The sequence below is a fragment of the Sus scrofa genome, chromosome 8 (assembly GCF_000003025.6).
Source record: "Sus scrofa isolate TJ Tabasco breed Duroc chromosome 8, Sscrofa11.1, whole genome shotgun sequence".
Lineage (NCBI taxonomy): Eukaryota > Metazoa > Chordata > Mammalia > Artiodactyla > Suidae > Sus > Sus scrofa.
Window position 1 is genome coordinate 66,638,719 of NC_010450.4, and position 27,591 is coordinate 66,666,309.

The 27,591-nt window shown below is 36.3% G+C and overlaps 2 protein-coding genes across 5 annotated transcripts in view; both read right to left on the reverse strand.

The window, feature by feature from the left end:
- LOC100624700 (UDP-glucuronosyltransferase 2C1-like) overlaps window positions 1–1,919 on the reverse strand; it is a 38,511-nt gene extending 36,592 nt beyond the window's left edge. The window contains exon 1 of one of the 3 annotated variants that reach the window (XM_003356957.4): window positions 703–1,919. In XM_003356957.4, coding sequence (XP_003357005.2) covers window positions 703–1,423 — 721 coding nt within the window. In that variant the 5' untranslated portion in view covers window positions 1,424–1,919. The remainder of the gene's footprint in view (window positions 1–702) is intronic. The other 2 variants (XM_013989306.2, XM_021101413.1) reach the window with 2 other exon arrangements.
- The window catches only part of LOC100624788 (UDP-glucuronosyltransferase 2A1), a 43,445-nt gene continuing 23,376 nt past the window's right edge, over window positions 7,523–27,591 (reverse strand). Inside the window, exons 1-6 of one of the 2 annotated variants that reach the window (XM_005656509.3) lie at window positions 23,917–24,703; window positions 19,742–19,890; window positions 18,948–19,079; window positions 17,278–17,365; window positions 16,430–16,649; window positions 10,110–11,741 (exon numbers count right to left, since the gene is read on the reverse strand). In XM_005656509.3, coding sequence (XP_005656566.2) covers window positions 11,462–11,741; window positions 16,430–16,649; window positions 17,278–17,365; window positions 18,948–19,079; window positions 19,742–19,890; window positions 23,917–24,661 — 1,614 coding nt within the window. In that variant the 5' untranslated portion in view covers window positions 24,662–24,703 and the 3' untranslated portion in view covers window positions 10,110–11,461. Of the gene's footprint in view, window positions 11,742–16,429; window positions 16,650–17,277; window positions 17,366–18,947; window positions 19,080–19,741; window positions 19,891–23,916; window positions 24,704–27,591 lie in introns of those variants that run through there. The other variant, XM_003356958.4, reaches the window with a different exon arrangement.

The following is a 27,591-nucleotide window of genomic DNA, read 5'->3' on the forward strand; positions in this document are numbered from 1 at the left end:
AACTCCTTTTTAGGCAAAAGCATCCTTAACAGAATTACATTAACATTTTTAAATTAAAAAAATCAATTATGCAAAAGAAGAAAAGAAAGGATAAATGGACTCCTGAAAGAGAAATATCTTCGTGCTCACTCATTGACTCTAACACATTTATGAGCAGAACAACATGAAGAAAACAGTACGTTTAAAAGTCTACACACATGGTCCTTTAGAAAAACATCTTCCTTTTATCCCCTTTGGAAGAGAAACCAAAACACATTTATTGATTTTTTAGTTTCATGCTCATGACATGCCAAGCCTGGGAACCAGCCAATCAAGCCTTAATAGGATCCAAACAGGAAGCTTGAGAAACAGCAGGTTAATCAGAAAGAAGCAAGCTGTATAAAAGGAAAAGTAAACAAGAGGGAAGTAGTCCAAAGTTATGGAAATTAAGCACACTGTCAGATTTGAGTTTTCCAGATACTCTGAAAAAAAAAAATTAGTAGCATCAAACAGGATTTATATGTAGAGAATAATCTTTCTTTGATATATGGTCACTACTCAATCATATAAAATGAAAAAATTATTTTTTTCATTCAAAACATTTTAGCAAAAGGAGCATGGGTCCTCATTTAAAATTACCTTCTATAAGTTTTCATACGGTCAGATAAGTATTTACATTTTACATACGAAATAAGAATCATTATTACATGCAACTTCTCTTACCTAAAACCTTGCTGTAATACTCATCCCATTCTGGAAATAGATAATATAAATACATTACATCGCTCATTGTATACAATAACCAATTCTTCAGCCTCTGCATAAAAGTCATCTTATCTGTCAGCCTTGATGCGCTGCTAGGAACATAGGAAGAAGGCATAGGAAGTCCAGCACACAATCTCTCCATTGTATTACCATAGGAAGCTCGAAAAGAGTAAACAAATGGAATATTGAGGAGCTGAGCCACCAACTCCCCACAAAAGCTTAAAGGGTCTGCAATACAGACATCAAACTTAGCTGCCTGTAGCCTGCTGAGTAACTCCTTGTTTGTGACAGCGCTGTCACATACTCTTTTGGCTGTTATGAAAAATCTCTTTACCATTTTTGTCAGTGCTACTTGCTGGTCCCACCATGAGAGTTTCGGCAGTTCAAAAGAAGCTGTATAGAGCTCCGTATCCAGCTCTTTCATGAGAGTTTCCTGAGTTACCGGAAGTTGAAGGACCTCCACTTTAAAGGGGATTTTGGTATGATCAAGCAGAAGGCTTGGTGAAGGTACCAGGACGGTCAGCTCGTGCCCACGAAGATGGAGTTCTTCCAAAATAACTTTTAAATTAATCCAGTGACTAAAATCTGCCGGCCATACAAGTACTTTTCCAGTCCTTCCAGGGTCAAAGAAACACAGATGCAGGATGAAAAAGACACAGACGCCTTTCACTGTCTTCATGATAATCTCTTGCTCAAACTAATCCTGGGCTTTAGCCAAGTGCAAGAAACTCACAATCGAAAATCTCTTCCTTGACTCTCCCAATCAATGCACAGTAGGTTGGGACGACTTTGATGTGTGTACTTTGTATTAAAGATTAAAATGAGGTGCGAAGGGCGGCTCCGAGGCTCGCGGCCGCACCCTGCTCCTGACCTGGCTCCTGCGCTCCCACCGTATCCCAGGCGTGCAGTGGATCCGGAAGCATCACACCGGCGGCCACGGACTCTGTCCGCCCAGGCGAAGCGCAACATGGCCCACCGCCTGGAGACCATAGCTGAGAAGCTGCTGAGCCGATCCTTCCTCACGGAACGCGACCGCCTTCCAGGTTCTCAGGTGGGTGCAAGTGGCGCGGCTCCCCGCCCTCAGGCGGATGGAGGACCCCAACGTCACCCGGAAGTGGTCCTGACGCCGCACCCTGTCGGAGGACCCGGCAGCGCGTCCCCGCCCCTAAGTTTCATCTCCCGCGTTTCTTTTCCCTCGGCTCCGCCTCTTGTGCTTCAATGCGAGGTTCCGGGGGGGGCTTCATCGTGCAGCATTTCTTTGCTTACCTCCTGTCAGCAGTAACTGCCTAAATTAGATGAAATAGTGAGCTTTTTCAGTGAAACATACTCCTAAATCAGCATTTCTTGTGTAATTTGATATTAAAGGTGGACAATTAAATAAAAAAAAATTAAAATGAAATGTAACTACTCGGATTAAAAAAAGGTGAAAAAAGTCAATAAAATAGCAAACAACCTCCCAGAATGAGAGTTTCCAAAGATCTTTTAGAAAATATCAAAAGAAAGGGGCTTAAAGTTAAATGCAAATCCGTAATAATTTTAAAATTATGTTAAAATATGCTATCATGTGATGCATTTCAATTGAGTAGATTTTTGAATTTTTTCCCTCTGGTTTTATTTGAATGTTCATTTGAACAGAATAGTCTCTAATATTTCTCATTCATAATTCTGCTAGATACTCTGGTTAAGAGGCCATCACTGACAGAAGAAAATATATTCAGTTTAAGAGTGAGATAATTCAAATTCAGTTTAAGGCAGTGAGATTTGAATATAAATATCTTGATGCTAAGTAAAGTGCCCTTTTAGCTAAGTCACATCTATCTTTAAGAAAAAGAGAAAATATATATTTTTACTCTTACCACAGTTGAGTTTGAGTTGAGTTTCTAGGTCAAATTAAGGTTATTTTGTTTTAGAAATGTCTTAGAATGGAGAGGGTAAGTCATGAAGATATCTTGACGATCTTGGCCTTCCTTCCAGCAATATCCACTTCTCTTTCCTTGTTATAAAAAATACCCACTTCTGTTTACTTGTTCTAAGATATTTCATAAAATATAAAATTCCTTTCTTGTTGTTGTTGCCTAGCTCTCCACATGTGGATGCCTTGACTCCATGTGGATGGAAATGGAGTCAAAAATATTTAGGACAACAACTTCATCTATAATATTTTTGCTTAAAAAGTTTTTTTCCCTCAAGCAATTATCAATAGGAGGAACAATAGGAGTTAATGGTGATAATAATATTATCATAAGAATAATGGCTAATAATAAAATATAATGCTTTATTATTCAACAATTTACTAAATCTATAAATTCTACTCCCAAATTGTAAATCAATCTTCCTTTGCAATCTTAACTAGGGGTCAAATGTCAAATTGGAGCTATAGCTATAGCTACCAGCCTTCACCACTGCCACAGCAATGTGGGATCCTAGCTGAGATTGCAACCTACATCACAGGTCATGGCAATGCTGTGTCCTTAACCCACTGAGCAAGGCCAAACCTTCATTCTCATGGATACGAGGTTCATTATCACTGAGGCAAAATGGGACCTCCTAACTCTAGTCATTTTCATATCTCATCTGGATTTACTGCAATAGCCTTCAAATATTACTGCTCCAACTTCTGCTCACCTGGCACTCACTCTTCATGGAGAAACTTATTTTCAAAAAAAAAAATCTATTTCAGAAAATGTCATACTCGAGAAAGAAAACTGATTTAATAATTTTCTCTTTTATGTATATTAAAATCTATGCTCTCTGAAAAGACCCTCCATTGATATCAACTTCCTTTGAGGTTTTCATGGCAAGAGTTTCTTTTCTGGAACGACATCAGCAAGATTGCAAAATAGGATAACTCTACTGCCAACCTTGACGGAATGTTGATTTCAGCAGTCACTCAGGGATGAACACAACTTTCTGGGGGTCCAGGAGTCCATGGAGGAGTTTTAGACTACCATGAGCAAGTGCAGAAACTTTCCCCAAATCTGTGGGATTGGGAGAAAGCTCATACACAGGAGCATTTCGGGATTCTAGGGGAAACAAATGGGAGGCTCTCGACACTTGGCTTGCATCGTGGAATCAAAAGAATGCATGCAATCTGAAGAAATCCCTTTTCAGGTGGGAAGAAGCAATGTGGGGCAGACAATGAAAACACTTATCTGAGTAGCTTAATTTTTCAATAGAAAACAGTGTTGGCCATTTTGATTTATACAATATACTGTTCCTACTCCAGATATCAGTTCCCCTTAAATTCCAATTTCTATTGATTCACTCATTGATAATACCCCCAGTTTCTGTTGTTGATTCTGTTTGGGGCAGTGTCATCTCAAAAGTGTCTGCAGTCAGAAAACTCTGGTTCATTTCATTAGCTTCTGTTCTCTTAGTTGTTCTGTTTCTATGATACCTGATGTTCATAACTGAAAAGAGTTGTGACATGTAATTTGTCCATTTTTCTAGTTGGTTATGGCAGAGGGTTAGACTGGTACCAGTTAGAGTCAATAGCTTAACTGACTTAATTCCTAAGCAGTTTAAACAACTTGGACTTGCCTTTGTGTAAACTAAATGAAACAGAAATTGAGGAAACTTTCTAACAAAAAAGATGAGTTTTGTAATGTAGAAATTTAGTGACCCACTGAACTCTTGTAAGAGAAAGTATATCTCCTTATTTTTTCAGAATTATTAAGAGAACAAAATAGACACTTTTTTTTCCTGCTAACATACAAATTCATTAACATCTAGGTCAGGAAACACCTAATAGCAGAATTGACTACAATTTTGAATGAAGTTTTACTGAGTAAAATGTTATCATATAGCATTGCATGTTACAGAGAAATCATTCATGAAAGGAAGAGCAAATTGATGTGGCAAGCCTCACAATTTGTCTTATTTTAAGAAATTGCCACAGTCACCCTTGTATTAGCAACCACCACCATAATTCATGAGCAGTCATCAACAAGGCAAGACCTCCACCAACAAAAAGATTGATTCACTGAAGGTTCAGATGATAGCACTTCTTTTTTTAGCAATGTAGTGTTTTGTTTTGATTTTTAGGGCCATATCTGGCATATGGAAGTTCCCAGATTAGGGGTCAAACCAGAGCTGCAGCTGCTGGCCTATGCCACAGTCACAACCCTAGCCATGTCTGTGACCTACACCACAGCTCACAGCAATGATGGATCCTTAACCCACTGAGCAAGGCCAGGGATCGAACCTGTGTCCTTATGGATGCTAGTCAGATTTGCTTCTGCTGAGCTATGACAGGAACTCCAGTTTCGTTTCTTTTCTTAAGATTCATTTAGAGATTTATGTGAGTAGAAATGTTCTCAATTTTTTTTCTTTTAGAGTTGCACCCATGGCATACTGAAGTTCCCATTCAAGTTGCATATGAGCTGCAACTTCTGGCCTACACCATAGCCACAGCAATGCCAGATCTGAGCCACATCTGCAACCTAACACCACAGCTCAGGCAATGCTGGATCTTTAACCCACTGAGCGAGGCCAGGGATTGAACACGCATGTTCATGTTCAGGTTCCTTACCACAGAGCTACAACAGGAACTCCTTATTTTCTTAACACTGGGGTGATGTAGATGTATGTTTTGAGGAATCATACTCTAATATATTTGATGTTTTGATCAACTAAAGAATTTATTTTGAAATTTTAATTATGGTTGTTATGTGCTGTACTGTGTTCCTCCAAAAGTACTAAGACTCAGTATCTCAGATGGTGAGTTTATTTGGAGACAGGACTTTAAAAGAGGTCACTAAGGTACAATAAGGTCGTTTAAGGCCCACTTTATATGGGAATCAGGACATGCAAAAAGACCATGTGAAGACACCTGAAAAAGATGAATATCTATAAGCCAAGTAGAGAGACCTTAGAAGAAGCCAGCCTTGCTGACAGTTTGACCTTGGACTTCAAGCCTCCAGAGTGTGAGAAAATAAAGTTCTGTTGTTTAAGCCACCAGTTTATAGTACTTTGCTATGTTGGCTCTAGAAAATTTATATAGTGGTATATAGGAATAAATTGGAATTTTGAATGTCAATGTGGTACGAAATGATTTGCAGAGCATCGGGTTTGTATTAAAGTTCGAAAGGAGGATTTTGCACTATTTGGAAGATGACACATATATAGCAAATTTGATATACTTATCAAACTCATAATTTGAGAAAAAGACATTTCATGCTCCATATTTATTTTCAGGGAAATCATTTGCATATTACAGAGTTGCATCTAAGATTTGTATTTAACTTTTATAAAGTTATATTAGTAATAATTACTAACTTTATAAATAAATTAGTCTTCTCAATAGCAAGTACAAAATGCTGTGCATTTGAGATTATAGAGACAGATGGTTAAGATCAGGAAAACTTTTTTTTGTTAGAATTAACATCAGAACTCAGAGTGGGGAGTGCCCATAATGGCTCAGTGTTTAGTGAACACGACTAATATCCATGACGATGTGGGTTCGATCCCTGGCCTTGCTCAGTGGGTTAAGAGTCTGGCTTTGGCCTGAGCTGTGGTGGACGTGGCTCAGATCCTGCATTGCTGTGGCTGTGGTGTAGGCCGTCCCCCAGCCCCAGAAACTCCATACACTGCAGATGCGGCCCTGAAAAAAAAAATTCAGAATGAGTGAGTGCGGGGAGCCGAGAAAATGCAGGGACTCAAAAAAAGGACCTTACCTGATGGCAAAAAAAACCTGAAGGCAGGTTCTTAACCAAGAAAAGGAGCTCACCTGAATGGTACAAGCCGAAGGTGGGCTTCTGGTCAGGAAAAAAGCTCACCTGAACGGTACATGCCGAAGGTGGGCCTCTGGTCAGGATGAAAGCCTGCCTGTACGGTACAAGCCAAGGGCAGGCCTCAGATTACACAGCTCTCACTTTGATGTTGATGGGTAAAAATTGGGGCTTTCCTGGGAAAACAATTTACATGTTTGCACTGGAGAACATGGATTGTTTCTCGGGTGACCTAGTCTTTCCTGCTATTTTATTTGTTATTCAGTTTTCCTCACTCTTTCCTGATTATTTACTTATTATTCTTATTTTCCATTCCTATTTTCCTGTGGTGATTTATGATTTAACAAAGTTACAACAATAATATAATAAGAATTTCATCCTGAAAGACTTTCCCCTATTTAAATCCAACTTAGTTAAACATAGTGTTTAATCTATTAACTAGTTATATAGTAAACTTTAGAGTTAGGATTTTAGTGAGGTCCATAGAAGTTAGCCATATCTTATCCAAAAAACCTAGCTGTGAGTTTTGTCTTGATTTAAAAGCTTTTTAGTGATAGCTAGTTTAATTAAGTTGGTTTATATTTACTTACACTGTCTCCCTGCCATAACGCTTTGAGATAAGCACCAGTCTACAAACAAAGTTTATAAATGCTAAATTCTTGTGTTTTTCGGCCTCTTCAAAGTACTCACTAAGTTTAGTTAAGATAGAGATCTTAAAACAGGATGCATAGCTGCTATACCATGTAATAGTTAACCAATGTACTTTTAACACTGTAATGTAATCTGTAGTGAAAAACTGTCTATATAATCAACCACTGTTGCCAATAAAGTTTGAGCAGTCCAGCGCCCTGAAAGAAGGGACAAAGAGGATGTCTCCGATGCAAAAGCCAACGTCCGTTCATCTTCTTCGGGAAAAAGCGTACACTCCCTGGCCGCTGGAGCTGGCCTCCAGCAAGTGAGTAATTAAGAGAATCCAAAAGTATGTAGAACAAAACAATTAAGAAATAAACACAGGCTAGATGGTGTACACACCAACTTGAAAGAAGTGCTTGTTTTAAAAGTTTTATTGGAATTTAAACTAGGTAATGTAGCAAGAATACTTCCACATTCTGTGTGACTATTTATTTATTTATTTACTGATTTACTCAACCCTCATGAAGTGTTGTTTGGGAATGAAAACCGACGTAGCCACTATAGAAAACCGTATATAGATTCCTCAGAAAATTAAGAATAGATATGATTCAACAATTCTACCCCTGAGTATTTATACAAAAAAAAAAGAAAAAAAAAGAAAAGAAAACACTAATTCAGAAAGAGATATATGCACTCCTATGTCATATATATTTTATCACTATTTATAATAGCCAAGATTCAAAAGCAAACTAAATGTCTATCAATAGATGACTAGATAAAGAAGTGTGGCATATATATCCCACCATGGTCGGAATTCCTCTTTTTAATGGCTACATCTGTCAGCATGTGGAAGTTCCTGGGCTAGAGGTCGAATTGGAGCTGTAGCTGGGGCTACACCACAGCCATGGCAACACCAGATCCAAGCTTCATCTGTGACCCACGCCACAGCTTTCAGCAATGCTGGATCCTTAATCCACTGAGCTAGTTCAGGGATTGAACCTGCGTACCAGCCAGGTTTATAACCTGCTGAGCCACAGTGGGAACTCTCTTGTCATGCAACAGTTTACACATCCAACATTGTCACTGCAGCCAGCAGCTTGGGCCACTACTGTGGCACAGGTTTGGCCCCTGGCTCAGGGAATTTCCACAATGCTTCTAGTGTGACAAAAAAAGGGGGAGTGCTGACTTTTAATAATAGTCCCCAGGATTATCACTGAATTAGGTATGGGATTACATTGACATTTTTAGGAAAATGGTGGAAAAGCAATAAGATTACATAAAAATAATTTATTTTCTTTACTTCAATAAGTGTTTGGTCCTTATCACCAGAGCAGGAAATCAAAACAAATTCTGTGTTATAGAGCCCCTACTCATTCACTATGAGTGGTGACTGCAGTAAGACCCTCTCGTCATTATATTATGGCTGAATATGGAGGAAGAGAAGTAGAGTCACAGATTGAGACAAGGAAACATGGAGTGATTTCCAAACCTGGACACACTCCCAGTAAAACAGGAGCAGAGGTCACTGCCTGGAGCAGGCAAATGGCAGAGCTCACTGGGAGTGTTGGAAAGTTATTGAAATGCTGCCAGGTGTAATTTGATGGCAGATAAAATAAAGGGAGTGTTTCTCCATGTATGAAAAAGCATAGGTAGTGCATAACTTGAGTTTAAAACATGTGAGTGCATGTAGAACTTAAAGTAAATGTGAAAAAAAGTACACTCTATCTTTGAAATAGAAAATTAACACATGCAGACAGTATTTCCTAAAGAAAATAACTTTTAAAAATTCAAATCAATTTTACAGGAAAATATCCAAATATATTTTAAGTATCTTTGTTTCAATGGGTCCAAAGGGAGCTGTTGCAAAAATTAGTTTATGTAAGTATTTGGGGGTTGGAGCCTATGATTCAAGGTTCAGCTCAGCCACTATTCAGATATAGCCAATGTATGGCCTTGTGCTTTTTATTGATTCTTTTCATGTTCAAGATCACTTTGATGAAGGCAAAAAGCCAGCAAATTCGATGAGTGGTGAGTTACTTTGTCTAAATGTGCCATCTAATTGAGTGTACTCATAAAGTCCTTGTAAGCTTGACTTAACGAGAAGAATAGGAAATTTCTCTGTATCTTCACAACATTGACATTTCCCATAATTACCATTTTGTTGGTGATACCTGGATTCTGAGTGATTCAAAATCCAAGGGTTAATTATAGGCCATTGGTCAGACAGTGGGCAAGTCCACACAGCTTCATATAGCTTATATAATTTGGCCCTATTAATATTTATTTATTCTGGCTTATTTCAAAGGTTGTACAAATAGTAAACTTCTTAATATTATTTTCATATCCATTCTTTCTTAAAATTTCGAGTCTTTCCTTTGTCCTTTATTTGGAAAATTACCTTGTCTTTCTTCATTTGTTTACTATGAACATGGCTATTCCTATTCATTTAGTATATGTTGCAGTTACTTTAACTAATGCAGTTGGCATCATATGGGAATTTTTGCCAGCTGGATTCTGATGAAACTCAAAGGAAGAAATGTGTAGATAATCAGAAAGCAGAAAGAGAGAAATCGGGTGAGCAATGGCTATTGAGCTGAGGTAGTCTTATATGTATGGATGTCCAGGCTCGGAAACCACTTAGGCAGTGCCTGCACTTAAGTAGTGCTCAGGGCTAAGGATGGCCAGCCCTCCTCTCATTAGATCTTAGCCATTTGCTGCATTCTAATCACAGAAAATAAGCTGAACACAGAGCAAACATAAACAGCTCTTCTCAAACTTAATAAAATTGTAAAAGCCAGAGCACATCAATATGAATCATCTTTTAAAAATGTTAAAACATTTAACAAATACATTTTCAGCTTTCTCAAAAAAATTTGTAGAATTTACTTGCATTTTCAGTAACGTGCATGTTCAAGAAGTACTTACATGTTCCCATTATGTGACTATTTTAAAATTGGAAGTAATTTTGAATACGCATATTGAAATGAAACAGAATTTCAAAAATTTCAGTAAACCAGTGGATGACATTTATTTCTTTAATTTCTGAAATCAAATAGTGAAATTAAAACTTTAGTTAAACATGGCATTAAGTTTATAAGGAGTCTTTAATCCATTTGTTAAATTAATGTAAATCTGATTCAAACATGAACATTGCCTTTAATTAGTGTTTTGCATTGATAAATATTTAGTATAACACAGCCTTGGTTGAACGGGCCTGCTAACGTCTTATGTCCTTGGCATGACAATTAATTGAATTTAAATTTGTAGAAGCTAGAGACTGAAAGATAACATAATGGTTTTACCTTCCAAGAAGATATTTCTTTTTTGACAGAAAACAAAATTTTTGCTTGTAAATAGTGACTATAGATTATGATCATTAATGATTTTTAAACATGATGAATCAACATTTAACTGTAAGATTGTCAGTTGTACTATTAATTAAAATTTCATAAAATTATTAAACTTTTTCTATATTTCTTGTCATATTTCCTCTAAAAATGATTTATTCACCTTTAACATACTGCTGACATCCTCTGTCCCTGAGAAAAAAAACAATGATTCAGTCGATCTCTTGCTTGAAAGCAGTGCTGTCTCTTGCACTAACGGGCACACAAGAACACCTGCTGACTAAAGGCAGGAGTGTAGGCATGATTATGCATGTGTTCAATGGAAATTGTAGACCTTTCCATGTGTTGTGCCATGAAAGTTGTTACTGATTTGGCTCTGAACTCAGGAACAATGGGCAAGCAGAAAGCCTTATTTTTATAAAAATGCAATTATCACTCTTCTTATACAAATCTCCAGTGATGGTTTCCTAACTATTATTTACCTGTCCCCATTGCCCCGGGCCTGTCCTCTCTCCCTGGGCACCTGCTTTGAGTAGCACGATCTGGTCATTCTGGCAGAGCTCCATAAAGCCCGAGAGCCTCTTAGCGAACTCTTAGCGAATATTCCAGAGGAACTTGTGAATTATATTCTTCTGTGTTTCTGCATCTACAACTTCAGCTTATATTTTGTATATTTCCCAGGATTCAGCATCTTGTTAGTCAGCCTATCACTTAAGATTAAAAATAAAGAAAAAATGATATTATGAATAGAATCAACATAAAATTATTTAGTGTACCTTTGTCAAGGAAGCTTGAGGAAGAGGGTAAAGCCAGCTGGGAAAAGCTAAAGGAAGAATAGGACATGCCCACTAGCTAATGCTATTATTGAATTCTAGATTTTATCTCTAGGTTAAGGTAGAGAGGAATGAGGATTTTGGAACCATGATGGAGAGGTTATGTTTTCATTAAGGTCACTGTGGTTACAATGAACAGAATTGTCCATTGAAGACTTAACCAAACTTAAAAGATCTATTCCCTTTTTTTCTTCTTTCCTGTTTTACCAAATTTTCGATAAGAAAACAAACAACACATTGTAACCAAGAATATAACAGTTGCCACACAGGCCAGCAGGAATCCAATCACATCCAGAGAGTGGTACTGGTACCAAGTGAGGTCGTGGGCTGCTGGCCGCAGGTGCTTGGCTCCTTTGTGACGCATGACAAACTCGATCCAGAAGATTGCTCGGTCCAGGGGCTTTACAGGCTGATCATGGTGAATCCTGGATAACCTCATAGCATTCTCTTTGTAACTGGTAGGGAAAAACATAGATATTAGAGAGCTTTTGTTTTCATTAAAGGTAAGTGTGGGACACATGTTATATGCTATGGAAGCCAAAAACAATAGGTATATTAAGAAAAAATTGTAATTCTTATTGAAACATAAACTTTGCTGGTTGCATAGCATTTTAAGAATTGTGAAAGGAAGGTGTGGAAGAAATACATTCTTAACAGAATGTGGTAAAATACAAACATATGAAAAATAGAATTAACTGGCTGTAAATATACAGCCTCATTTTTCCAAGAAGGAACTTGATATTGAGGGAAGTATAGTTTCTAAGATTGTGAATAACATTTATCGAGAGAAAATACCCATTAGAAAGTCCATAAGCATGGCCTTTCATGTCAGGCTAGTTAATGATGACTGACACAGGAAACTGATGGTCAACCATTAGTGAGCCGTGTTTTCAGTGTCTGAGATCTTGGCCTTATGGTAATTCCTCCAATGCACATACTTGTATCTGTATGAGGCAAAGGAGAGTGTTTATATTGGCAGTATCAAGATGAGATGAAGATACTAGGGTAATTTTAGAAGTGGCAAGGGCATGGAATTTTATTTAACTTCAAGGTTCAGGAATATCTCACTAGAAGTAAAGCCCACAATCAATGTGGCATTGCAGAAGCACAGTTAACAAATGCTAACTGTCTCTCAGATAACATCTTGGAAAAGCAAGTTATGCATTCACTTGAGATTTCCTGGTGGTTAAGCCAGAATTAGTATGTTTACATTTGGTTTTGTGTTAGAAATAAAAGTTCCAGCCTGGAGGCATGAAAATGACAGAAGGTACATAGTTTGTGAAGAGATGTCCCGAGGTGAGTTGGACATTGTTGGGAATGGAGAAGAAATGTGATCATCATTCACCAGTGAAGATGCTACACAAGAGGCAGCCTCAAGGTGTAATTGACCTGTGTTCTTTTTGTGCACAGTGAGAAAAGCAAGTTATGCATTCACTTGAGATTTCCTGGTGGTTAAGCCAGAATTAGTATGTTTACATTTGGTTTTGTAAACATACTAATGCTCTCTTTCTAATGGATTGAAATGTAGGTAGGACCAAAAGAGTAATTTCACAAGATTTATCCTAATATGTTTAAGCAAACTGCAGTGGTGATAAGAGCCTACCTGTGCAAATAATATTTTTGCTCAAGGTTTTCTCCATTTATAGATAGAAATTTGAAATTTTAAATACATACATATTTGTTAGATACGCTTGTATGTGTGAATTCAAATAGAAATAAAGAATACTCTCCTAGGGAGTTCCCGTCGTGGCTCAGTGGTTAACAAATCCAACTAGGAACTATGAGGTTGCGGGTTCAATCCCTGGCCTTGATCAGTGGGTTAAGGATCCGGCATTGCCGTGAGCTGTGGTGTGGGTAGCAGACGCGGCTCCGATCTCGCGTTGCTGTGGCTGTGGCGTAGGCCGGCGGCTACAGCTCCGATTCGACCCCTAGCCTGGGAACCTCCATGTGCCGTGGGAGAGGCCCAAGAAATTGCAAAGAGACAAAAAAAAAAAAATACTCTCTTAGAAATGAGATTGGATAAAAATGACCATACTTATGTTTTATGATTGTTACTTTAATATATTATGAATACTTAAAATTGCTATGGTTTATATATTTAAATGTAATTTTTGTGTTCCATAATGCCTTTAAGGGATAAGAAAAGAGAATATAAATACATTATACATACACTCGACACTAAACACTTTTGTTCTCAGATAATTTCAGACTTAGTATTAGGTTTAGAGTTAATGTATTTTAAAATAAAGCATTTCACATATTTTCTTGGAAATTCTAAGAGCATTTATGATTCTTTCACATCTATAGTTTTCAAATCAACAATAAAATTGAGTAAGGATTCTAAATGTTAAAAAAAATTACAGAATTTATCTAGTCTGATATTTGGTAAAAGAACCAAATTATCAGCAATTAGCAACTTGGCAACAGACTATAGATTAAACATCAAGAAAGAGAAGATCACGGTAAGCCTTGTGGAAGCTTCTAACTCCCCTTTCTAGCTCGTGATGATAGGTATCACATTCCGAAAATTATGATTCGAACATTCATTTTAACAAAAATTTTTGATTGGAATGTGGGTGGGAGGGAAAATGGACCACCAGGGCTGATTTTTTAAGATGCTTTCAAGGCAAATATTGAGTGTCTTCTCTTTTGGAAATGAGTATATTGAATACTTTGCTTAGAAAACCTTGCTCCTAGGGCTTTGAACAGATAGTTTGATGTACACTAGTTCCACTTTAAAAAGTTGCACAAAATTCCATCTGAGTTTACGCTCTCCCCCCACTGAATTTCAGGTTTCAGTAGTGTAAGTGGAATATCATAACCATCTTTAAAGTTTTGTGTCTGAACAAAAAAGTTGTTTAAGATAACTGGAAAACAAATTTAAAATTAGATATTTATACTAATTTGAAGCAAACACTGAAAGCAAGATGAAAAACATGGCTTGACAAAAACTTACAATACTGGAGGAAAACGAAAATGACAGACTTAGAATATAATTAGGTATAATACATAATTCAAAAAAGGAGAATTTAATTATAGTAAGAATGTGAGAATTATGAATAAGATCAAAATCAGATTATGAAAAAAGAGAAGGTATTAAAAGATATAGTTGAGCTATTAAAATAAGTTGTTAAAAATAGCACTTTAAAGGATTAGTAAGAAAATTACAAACAGTAAGGTTAATTACGAAAAAAGTACATTTACTAATTTATGGATTATTTAAGGAAGTCTCAATGAATTAAAAAAGTAAAAAATGATAAGAACAATTAGAAAATAATAGAGAAAAAATTTAAACAGAGTTTAAAATCTGATATCCCTGAAATAGAGATGAAATGGAACTAAAAGACATTTTAATAAATACCAAAAAGTAATTCTGAACATAAAAACTGAATAATTTTCATCCTATATTAACAATGTTAAAAGGACACACTATAATCCCAGGAAAACAGAGAAAAGAAATTATAAGGATATACCATAATTAAGTTTCTGAATTTAAAAAAATAATATCTTTTTCCAGTTGAACAAGGAAAAAAGTAAAACCAATCCTCAAAACTTTACAGCAGGATCTAAAGCCAGAAGATTGTAACAGTACACTGTTCTGAAGGGAAGAAATTAGAACAAGGTATGTTATATTCAGATAGGCATCATTTTCTTATCAGGGCAATGAGTAAATATTGCTAACCATGGTCTCAGGGAGTCCATGACTCTTTACTAATGGAAAATTCCATATGATATATTCAGCTAGGAATGAATTTAAAATATTTTGAAACAAAGAATCTCTAATTCAATGGTCAACATTGATTCTCTTAAAGTATGTGAAAAGATTAAATAAATGAGAGGAAAATAAGTGCCATAAGTATTGACAAATTAAAAATTTAAGTAATACATATGAGAGATGAGATTACTTACAACTTCAACCATTAGTGGCTAAAATTAAAACAGTTAAGGAGTTCCCATTGTGGCTCAGCAGAAATAAATCTGACTATGAACTATGAGGATGCAGGTTCAATCCCTGACCTCACTCAGTGGGTTAAGGATGCAGCATTGCCGTGAGCTGTGATGTAGGTCCTAGATGTGGCTTGGATCCCATGTTGCTATGGCTGTGGTGTAGGCTGGAAGCTACAGCTCCAATTCTGGCGGCTAGCCTGGGAACCTCCATAAGCCACAGGTGCGGCCTTAAAAAGACAAAAACAAAAACGCATAGTTAAAAATAAACATTACATATGCATATATTAATTCTTAACCTTTGTGAGATCTTTCCAAGAAAAAAAAATATAGTGATATATATCTAAGGTCCATATAGTTTATAAATTTATTTTACTTTTAGCTAAATAAAACAAAATTTTGCTCAAAAACCCATAAATAGTATCAACCTATATTTAAAATATTATTAGGAGTTCCTGTCGTGGCGCAGTGGTTAACGTACCTGACTAGGAACCATGAGGTTGCAGGTTCGGTCCCTGGCCTCGCTCAGTGGGTTAAGGATCTGGCATTGTCCTGAGCTGTGGTGTAAGTCGCAGACGTGGCTCAGATCCCACATTGCTGTGGCTATGGTGTAGGCTGGCAGCTGCAGCTCCAATTCAACCCCTAGCCTGGGAACCTCCATATGCTGCTGATGCTGCCCTAAAAAGAAAAAAATAAAAAAATAAAAAATAAATAAATAAATAAATAAATAAAATATTATTAACTACTCTAATTTTTCCTCCCTATATGTATGTGTAGACTGATTAATGATAAAAGCTCAGTATTAACAATGATGACTTTCGAATGGTTAATATAAGGTGAATTATCCCTTTCACTTTTGTCCTTACAGATGATTATAATATTTTAAATAAATATATATTTATTTATTTATAAAATAAGCAGATTATCCTGGAAAGTATCTAGGAATTTATATAATCATTAACATTATTTATTTGGAAAAAATTAACTGAATATTTGAAATCTCTGTGTTTTTTTCTTTTTTCCATTTAAGCCAATTGCTCCAGCAATTTGGGAAATGAATAATAAAATAGTTTTTATATGATCATGTTATACTTGTTATTTGAAAATACACCAGTTAGAAATGCAAGAAACATTGGACATTTTCAAGTATGATGGGTATCGTAATTAATGATGAGCCTGTCCAAGCAGTAATACTTACGAAGGTTCATTGATGACTGTCTTCAAGGCATTGAGCAAATCTTCGCTTGTCATTGTGTTTATGTTCACCTCCACAGCAGCCCCCTTGGCCTTCATGTGAGCGATGTTGTCAGGCTGATCAGCGAACATGGGCACTCCCACCATCGGCACCCCATGATAAATAGCTTCGTAGATCCCATTGGTTCCACCATGAGTGATAAAAGCTTTTGCTTTGGGGTGACCTGGTTTGGGGATTGGGTGAGAAGTGAGTGAGGATTTTATTATACATAGTATGTTAACATAATTTCAGAGAGAGACGGGGAGGAAAAATAACCTTTGGATACCTCAACAAAGAAGGCAGGATTTTCTGCAAAAGCTGAGCACATGGGATAGTGCTGTCCAGAAAATTGTGATCCCTGAAAAGGTGGAATTAACTCCTCGACATTGTCTAGAAGGACTTTACTGAGGAGAGACGAAAACTTGAACAGTGATGAGGGTCTTAACTAAGGCTGCTGTTTTGTGAGCCAGAGGAAGCATGAATCTATATAGTGAATGGCCAGTTCTTTAATTAATAACTAATAAACTAAGGGTTGAATCAGAGCTGTAGCCACCAATCTACACCACAGCCACAGCAATACGGGACTTGAGATGCAGCTGCGACCTACACCACAGCTCATGGCATCACCAGATCCTTAATCCACTGAGCAAGGCCAGGGATCAAACTCACGTCCTCATGGATGCTAGTCAGGTTTGTTAACCACTGAGCCACTCTGGGAACTCCTTAAATACTTACTGAATTTACTTGCTGTTAAATAGTTACTTCACTTGTCCATTCATCATCTACCTGTACAGCTTTTTCCTGAGTCTTACCGAGAAGATCATTCTGTGGAATCCAGTCATAGAGCCGAGTATTGGCCCCCAGTGTGGTCGGTCTCTTTCCTGAGTACCTCCATAAAACCTGTGGAAGACAATGCTTTAATTTTGCTAGTAAAAACATAAAACTAAGGCATCTTAAGGCTATGGAGGTACTTGGAAATCATGTAGCCTACTCTATGTGATAGTTGAGAGAGATGTACAAAGGTATTTTGGAAACAGTGAGAGATCAGGCAAAACAATTTGCCTTTGTCTTTTTTGAAAGGGCTGTACTAATAGTCTATTAATGTAGTATTATCACCTAAATGCTCTTGGGAGTGAGATTGTGAGTAAAGAAATAAACAGGACTTGTTGAGGCAGAGTATGAGGGTTAAAAACATTAAAACAAATGTGAATACTATGTAAATTTATTTGTCACAAGCCCATTCTAGCTCTTAAGTTTTAAATGTAATATTTTCAAAAAAAATTTGCTTTAAAATTTTATTGTCTGCTTTTTGGATGACTTATCCTCTTTTCTCCTTTCCTGCCTTCCTTCCATCCTTCCTTCCTCCCTCCATCCTTCCCTCCCTCTTTCTTTTTCCTTCTTTCTTTCTTTCTTTCTTTCTTTCTTTCTGAGGGAGGATGGAATAAATAATTTGTTTATACTCCACTGTTTAATGAAGTGTCTTGTTAGGACGTTAACCTTTTGTTACACACTTTTTTCCCTTTGGAAACTCTGTATGATGAATTTCAGATTAAATACTAACAAATGACAAATGAATGGAAAAGTTTAGAAATAAAAATCCATAATTTTAACATGCCTAATTAGTACATTTACAAGTACAGAGTTTTATGTACTCTAATATACAAATAAAGAGATCTAAGGTATTTTGTGAATTGGGAGTATATAAAGAGTAGAAATCAAGAATTAATAAAATTAAAATTAATTGAATGTTATAAATTAGAAAATATATATTCTTTGACAATATTAGGATTCTTAATTGTTTCGATGGTAGCAAATTCAATTTAGATCAATTAGGTCCTACTCCTAAACCAACTACACTTGGAGTCCTAATAAAACCTAGAGATATAAAGTATATTCTTGAGCTTGATTTCCCTCTGCTCTATGTCACCTTTCTTTTCCTGAACCCTGGAGCTAACACACCAGAGAACTTTTGGGAAGAGTCAGTGAAGTCATAAGATTTCAAAGAGTAAAAACTTATTAGGATCTAGAGTTTCTGCTGTAGTGCAACAGGATCAGTGGCATCTCTGGAGCACTGGGACGCAGGTTTGATCCCAGGCCCAGTGCAGTGGGTTAAGGATCAGGGATTGCTTCAGCATAGGTCACAACTGCAGCTTGGGTCTGATCCCTGGTCCTGGAAACCCATATGCCACAGAGTGGACAAAAAAGAAAGTTATTAGGATTTTAATATTTTCATTTCTATTTCATTGAAACTAAGTGACTTCACAAAAAGATGTATTTCCATCCTAACGTGAAGTCCCAGAAGGTAAATGGTAAAACGTGGCTCCCAATGCATTTTAATGTTTTGAGAAATTTTTACTTAAAGACGGGCCAGGTCTGCTCAGTGTTTGCAGAGTTACAACATTCATCTGTAAAAGTCCTATTGGCCACATTCCCTCCCCTGTTAGCAAAGTGGTTGCTCACTAGAATTGGAGGCCTGACTAACCTTCTGTGGAATCTGGGCAAGGGCTGAGGCAATGAGATCGGCTCTCGCTTCTGTGAGGTTTTTGACCATCGACCCCAGAGTAAATACAACGATACCATCTTCACCTGAACTTTGGACAAATTCTTCCATTTCCTGCAAAGATAAAATTCTCTCTTAGCATACAAGTGCAAGATCATGGGAGTGAAAAATGCTCTCCCACACTTTTAAACAGGCAAACACAGAGGACTGTCATGGATACCACTAGACTGATTTCTTCTTCTGCCGCAGAGAACCATCTAGTCTTTTTAAAAACAAATTATTTTATGTATTTATTTAAATTATTGGTTTATTACTTCCAGTAATAACACTCAATAAAGCTTGTCTGCAGCTATAACTTGGTTGGTAGGAAAAGCATATGCAGAATACTGAAGTGAAATTTTAAACTTAAATATCTATCTTATCCTAAATAAAAATCAAGAAATCTCCTAGGAACACCATCCAACCTGCTGTCTTCTACAGATTATGCTCCTCCACCTACAACTCAAGCAAATGATTATCTGTCTCTTCACTCCTTAAATATAAAGATAGTTCTTGGATCATTTTATTTTTCTACTTAAATAACAAAGTAAGGTCCAACTAAAAAAAGAGTATCATTTGTAAGAGACACCCCCCCCCATTATTTTGAAAATAGATTTGGAGTAGCAAACTGAAGATGTACAGCAGAATATCTGTTTTGACATTGTAAACTTTAAAGGAAAAATCAGGATTTTATCATAAGGTTAAAAAAAAAAAGCCTTCCATCATAATAGACCTACCTTAGGTAATGGTTTGGCCGGTTTGCAGTGCAATCCTCCTACAAACTCAAAATTAGGCAAGTATGGACGAGGAAATTCAAAATCCCAATATGTCCTGATTAGCCAAATTTCTGCTTTCCCCATAGTCTCACATAAGGTCGTGGGTCTTCCTAGAGAAAATGAAGAAAGATGGCTGAAAGTTATTAGCATATATGTTTGCCAGAGGAAAACTGTGCCACTAATTTTCTGATATTCTACTAGGGAAAAAATAAATCTAGTTTCTCTAGATGATTATCAAATCCAGATGTTAAAAGGAAAGGGAATTTAAAGTAATAAGGAAGGAGTGAGGGAAGGAGAGAAGGAAGGAAAGGAGATAGGAAGAAAGAGAGGAAGGTTAGGAAATTGGAAGGAGGGAGAAAGAACATTTGGGTAGTGATAGAACAGTAATGTGTAAGGTAAAAGTAGATCCAATAAAATAAATTCAATAAAATCAAATAAAATTAAAAATTAATTATTTTACAAAAATAAGTATTTCATGAAATAAATGCCTTTTTTAGGGCCACACCCTTGGCGTATGGAGGTTCCCAGGCTAGGGGTCTAATCTCCCATGAAATAAATTCAATGAAAACTGTTAACCACAACTCCAAGACTGATGAATTTGATACTCATGGTTTCTCTCCAATTAAATGGCAGATGACAGATTCACATCATCATGTTAGAACAGAATCAACTCTCAATGATTTTCTAATTTCCAGTCAGGACAGTATTTCTATCTTTCAGCTTATTACAGTTTCTCGTTCTTTCATATTGCTGAAGAATCCCACCCATATCAGTTTACCTTATCCTGCTGAGTCAAATCTCATCACTTAACTTGATTTGGCATTATTTTCTCAGTAGGAATTCTCCAAGAAATTTATTCCTAATGTACCCGCCCTTTGGAATGTAAAATACACATGCAATATCAATATCACATACTTATTTTATTTTATTTTATTTATTTATTCTTTTGCCTTTTGTCTCTTCAGGGCTGCACCCGTGGCATATGGAGGTTCCCAAGCTAGGGGTCCAATCGGAGCTACAGCTGCTGGCCTACACCACAGCCACAGCAACGCAGGATCTGCACCTTGTCTGCCATCTACACCACAGCCCATGGCAACACTGGATCCTTAAACCCACTGAGCAAGACCAGGGATTGAACCCCCAACCTCATTGTTCCTAGTAGGATTTGTTTCTGCTGTGCCAGGACGGGAACTCCGATATCACATACTTATTTTAATGTTACCTTTTAAATGATAGTTTTTGGAAGGGACAGAATCCAAGTATTCATTTTAGGAGATTTGTAGAGAAGAACAAGCATTTGCAAATTACCAAGCCAATCACTTCTTTATACACAGAAAATATGTTTTGCATCTAAATAAAGAAAAATTCAGATGAGAATCCTTTCTTGAGGATTCTATTCAAAACTGGTGATCATATAGGCTCAAAGAGGATAGTCTCTTTTTTGAATCATTACTACTTTGTGGTGTTTGAATATATGTCTGAAGTTATATAGGCAAGTACATGCATAATATTTTTAAATGTATATAAAATATTTCTATGTTGTAAATTAGTTTAGAATTCCCAAGTCAATTAATGGACTTAAAAGGATGTTTGCCATGCATATCATAGAAAAAAAAGCTTTAAATTCCTCAAAAATACCAAAATAGTTTAGAGGTCAATAGGATAAATAGGCCCAAATAAAGCAGAATAATTGCTGGCCACCTAAGAAAGTCTGAGGACAAAGGCTAAACAGCTCAAAAATTTAGAGGTCATTGTGACAGAGATACAAGCACAATTAAGTTTAGGGCAATGTTTCAATTTTTGTAACACCAGAGCTATAACAATCCAAGTGTAGTTTTCAGCACTAGACAAGTTCAGTGATTTGTTAATCCATTCAAATGAATATTTCTAAGACAATATATAGAAAAATGTACATTTTAAAATGTGTGGAAAGACATAAAATATATATTAAGTGAAAACATAGGTAAAGCTGGATACTTTGTAATTGTTCCTACTGGTAAAAAAGAAAATATATACATATATACTTATGTTTAATAATACCTAGATAATATCTTGATATAAAGACAAGAAAATTTAGTGCTTATATAGGAGAAAAGAGAAGCCAGTTATCATTCATTATATAAAATTTATTCCATTTGAATTTTCAGCTATTTGTGTTAGTAGATGCAAACTATCGTATTTGGAGTGGATAAGCAATGAAATCCCACTATACAGCACAGGGAACTATATCTAATCACTTGTTATGGAACATGATAGAGGATATGTGAAAAAAAGAATGTGTATATATATATATGTGTGTGTGGGTGTGTGTATAACTGGGTCACTTTGCCACACAGCAGACATTGTAAATCAACTATAAGAAAATTTTTTAGTTTTAATTAAAATTTTTTATTTTTAATTTTAATTAATTTTTTTAAATTTTATTTTTATTAAAAATTTTTAATTTTTAAATTCTGTGTCCTGAATTTATTTCTGATGCAGAATTAAGGCCAAGGTCTTGGGTCTTATTTTCCTTAACTCCACAGAGCCTAACACACTGCCTACACCCAAGAAGTGCTTGTTAGTTGTTAAACTATTTACTCTGAAATCAAGGCAGTGTACATTCAAAATCAGGTGTAAAGATAAGGATTTTATAGTGGGCTTTTCTAAATACCTCTATGAAATGATAGAGGTGTTGAAAATCAGTGTTATGGACTGAACTGTGTTCTAACATTAATATGTTGAAGTCTGTATTTGAAGATAGGTATTTTAAAGACATAAAGTTCAATGAGATCACAAGAGTGGGCCCTGGAAATGACTGAACTCATAAGAAGAGGAAGAAACACCGATGAGCACTTACAGAGCAAAGACCTTGAGAGGACACAGGAAGCAGGTGGCCCTCTAGTGGCCAAACGAGCCGCAAGAGAACCAGTCCTGACAACGCAGTGGTCATAGATTTCTAGCTTTCAAAACTGTGAGAAAATACACTTTTTTAAATGCCACCTGGTCTGTTAAATTTAGTTATAGCAGACCTAGCAAACTACTACATTAAGGAAATTAAACTAGTTAATATTTCTAATACCCAGCATGATCTTTTGTGTATTAGGTCATATTTCCACATGACTCTCAAACACATTTGGAGTGAAAGCCAGTCTCAGTTGATGGAATAAGAGGAGAGCTAAATATGTGAACACTGCATAACATCTTTTTATTTATATTTATTTCTTTATTTTGGCTGTGCCTGCAGCATGTGGAAGTCCCCTGGCCAGGGATCAAACTCATGTCAGAGTGATGACCCACGCCACAGCAGTAACAGTGTCAGATACTTAACCCACTAGGCCACCAGGGAACCCCAGAAAAACCATTCTTTATTAGAAAAGAGAAGTAATTAAAAATAGAATGTACATAACTATTGAAGTTACATACATTCAGCATACAAGAAAATATACTGTTTTTAACACCTCAAGCTGTAAATGCCTTTAAGTTTTCTATTTAATTTTTTGAGAAGTATAAAGCAACCTAGGAAAATTTTCAGTATGACCAGCTATAATGAAGCAGTTCACACAGGACTGTCTAAAGTTTTACCCCAAATTTATAAGAAATAGGAATAGAAGCTCCAGCAGGAGAATGGTATAAATTTTGAATTTAATAACTCCTGATTCTCAAAATTTGTAGAGCAAAATTCATAGTAAATTATATACCAAATTTAATGTCATTGTAAATAGAGTGAAGGTTTCAGTTTATTGCTAAAATCAGACAATGAGATTATCTCCCTCTTTCAGTAAACATTACACTCTCTTTGCCAATAAGTCCAACATCTCACTATGAAAAGTTGGGGTACTAGACCTATTTGTGATGTCCTACATCTGACAGAAAAACAAAATACATCTTCCATTGTATTGACATGCATTAGCATGATTTACATTTCATTGCGTTTTGGTAACCATCTTTTAAGTATCAAAGTATCCTACAAAACAGGGGGTAGCAAAGAAAGTGTAACCCTGCAAGATACTGCTTTTGCCTCCCCCATCCCAATTAGTTATTGGTAACAGTTCATTGCTATATCACTTGTAACATTTTGTTTGGAAGTGAAAGTTTTAAGAAGTTATTCCTTAGTTTCTGATAATTACTGTAGAATGAAAAGCAGAGTCTCTTACCTAATACTTCACTGTAAAACTGGTCCCAAAGCTGAGAGTCAAATTGTAGGAGCCAGAAGTCAAAAAAAAGGGAAAGCATTAAATTTTTTACCCTTTCCAGAAAGTTCATTTTGTCTGTTAATCCTGTCATGGCAGTAGGCACATAGGAAGGGGGAAATGGAAGTTTCCCACAGTATTTCTCCAAGTTGTTACCCAGGGAGAGCCTGAGCGTGTTCACAAAAGGGACTGACAGCAACTCAGCAATCAGCTCCCCGCAGGGTATCATAGGGTCTATAATCATAACACTGTAGTTGGCGTCCTGGAGTTTCTTCATGAGTGACTGGTTGTAGATTACACTCTCACACTGACGTTTTAAAATACCATTTATATTTAAAAAATATTCTTGCAGTTTTATTGCTGCCGTCCAGGGTGACAATGATGGCATGATGTTAACAGACAGGTTTAAAAACTCATTTAGTGATTTTTCAGCATCCTCTCTGTTGTGTGATACAGAAAACATCTCAAAGTTCAGTGTAGAAGGCTTCTTGTGGTCAATGATGAAATTTTGTGGAGACACCAGCACAGTTACTTCATGGCCCCTTTCCGAGAGTTCCTCCAGAATAACATTTAGGTTGAGCCAATGGCTCATGTCACAGGGCCACACTAGGATCTTGTCACAGAATCCACAGCCAGTGTAGCAAAGCTGCAGCAGTAGAACTGCTGAAATCCATTTCTCAGACACCATGACAGCAGCTCCCTCACACATGGCTCTGCCAAGGGTGAATATTTGCTGGGTGCAGAAGTGAAGCGGCAATTTAGACAGAGGGCAAGTTAAAAATTAATTTCTAGAGTTATGAAATAAGACTTATCAGAGAACTTTGCTAGTGTTGTTAAATGGACACAGTCCTGGATGATATTTGTTCAGGAGGAGATAGGAAATATCTATACATTTTGGAAGAAATGATCACAACGTTATAGGAGTTTGTTTTAAATATGTTAAAATGGGGGAAATTTGTTTTAATTGACAATTCTTAAATATGATAGAAGAACCCATGTAAGTAGCTCTAGTAAATACTATGGTATCTCTTATGAAACATAATGATTAATAAGTGGGGAAACATTATGGCCACATGTTAATATATGGAAAAACACATGAATCACATAATACAGGAGGAATATATTATTACTATAGGAAGGTACAGCGTTCTAGGGTCTCAGAAGATGCTGTCATTCCTATGTGAGGAAAATCATGCAAAGCTTCAGAATGGAGGGGCCCTTTCAGCTGAGCCCAGAAGCAAAGGTTACAGAAGAAGGGTTCTGAAGGTGAATGGAAGAAAAGGAGAAAATGATCAACGATATGTAAGTCATGGTCATTTAAGGATACGGTTATTAGTTCAGAATGTATGGAGCAGAGGCTAACCCAGAACAAAGCAGAAAAGGAAACTATTAGTTAAAATAGGATTCAAACAATCTTGAGTGCTATCCTCTGGTTTCAGTTTTAATCTCCCTAAAAATATGTCTACTCAAATCTTCAAATCAGGCTCAGAAATCATTCACGTCTGTCCTTTAATAAAACTATTCTGGCATCTAACTAGGATTTGAATTGCAGAGAATGAAAGAACAGGTAAGGTGATTGAAAAGTAAATATTAGAAAACAAGATTTGATGAGAGTATCGGGGAGAATATAATACTGTTTTGTGAATGGAGTGCACAGAATGAGAGTCTTACGGCTGATAGGAAGTGACTGGTGACCAGTAGCCACCAAGGAAGTGCCTGGGTTACACTGATCAGCCCCAGTGCAATCATGACTCTGGCAATATCATGAAACACTAAAATAGGAGCAGCTATGGGAAGAGTTTTTGACCTGTGGCATAAATTAATGATTGTCGATGTCTCTAAATCTCAACAGAGGGGGGATATTTAGAAATACAGATTTTGTGTTTAATCATCCCTCCATATTGCAATCCAATTCCAATTACTCTCCAAGTCATTTGATATTTCCTATCTTCCGTAAGCAATTTTTAGCACTTACTATATGCCATATTCTGGACAATGCACAGGTCATAAAGAGACAAATCAGATACGGTCCTAATTCAAAATGATTTCACAGACTAATGCAGAAGATGTCAGTTAGACAATATTCTACAAGAATAAGGGAGATGGATCTTAGAAGGGAGAGAAGAATTGAAGAAGGGCAAAGCCCGTGAAGAAGGTGGCTTGGTGGAGAAAGGGAATGATGAAATTATGAGTTAGCTGTTTTTAAGGGTCACCTTTGCAGGTTGAAAAGAGTCATTTAGAAGTAACGGAGAATATTAATGAATCTGTGTTCCAAGTGTGATATAGTTATATCAAGGGTTATATTCACTTACAAAATTATATTCATTTCAGTAATTTGAAGGGGACATACTGAAATTTCAAATCCTTTGAGTGTTTTTCTGTTTTGCTAAAATGAAAACCCAGAGTGGGTTTTCTTGGAAGATGCCAGGATAAATCAGGAATCAAGGATTGAGAATTGTGCACTCTTGCATAGTTAGATTTTGCATAAATTCTGGAAGTTACTGGTAAAAAACAGAGTCCAAAAGAGAGTCAGATAACAGAAAATTAGGAAAGGACCATAAATCTGCTAGAAAAAAAAATGAGATAACATTGAAATCTTAGAGGATGAAAGTCTTTTTATACAGAGTAAATAACACATAATCTTTGAGGATGAAAGTCCCTTTATATAAAGTAAATAACCCAGGAGTGATTAAAAAAAAAAGACTAATTTATTTACTCACTCAACATAACATTGTAAACGATTTAAACAAAGACAAAGAGAGAACAAAGATATATAACACAGCTCAGAAATTGACCTCAATATATATGGACTATTAAAGAAATATTTCTACATTATTTTATTATATGAGAAAACTAAGGTAGAACTCATATTATGAAGAAGGATTTATTTCCATAAATTTAAAAGCTCATGCATTTTCCACTTACGTTGAACTGAAAATTAAAATTCTGGGAAAAATATAAAAATACCCTTTTAAAATTTCATTTTTGATTTGGCAAGAAAGTAAAAAGTCAGGAGAATCCCTAACACAAAGTCAAAGCAGGAATTCTGATGTTCAAGCTTGGGTCTTTCCTTTGATGAGTACAGAGTATGTTGCAGGAGTAGGGAGAAGAAAAGTCTGAAGCCTTGCCCAAGTCCTCACAACCTATATACCTTCGCAAGATGCTAGATTCATAAGATCTAGCCTCACTTTTACAAATGAGTTCCCTCCCACAGAAGTTTACACTAAGAAAATTGCTGTTGCAATCAGAGAAGTAAAAGAAATAAAAGGAATCCAAATTGAAATTATGAGTTAGCTAAATTGGAAAGGAAGAAGTAAAACTATCACTATTTTCAGATGACATGATACTATACCTAGAGAATCCTAAAGATTCTACCAGAAAACTGTTGGAGCTCATCCATGAATTTGGCAAAGTCACAAGATACAAAATTAATACACATAAACCGAAAGCATTCCTATATACCAACAATGAAAGATCAGAAAGAGAAATTAGGGAAGCAATCCCATTTACCATCACATCCAAAAGAAGAAAATACCTCAGAGTAAACGTACCTAAAGAGACAAAAGACCTGTACTCTGAAAACTATAAGCCACTGATGAAAGAAATCAAAGTTGACACAAACAGATGGAAAGACATACC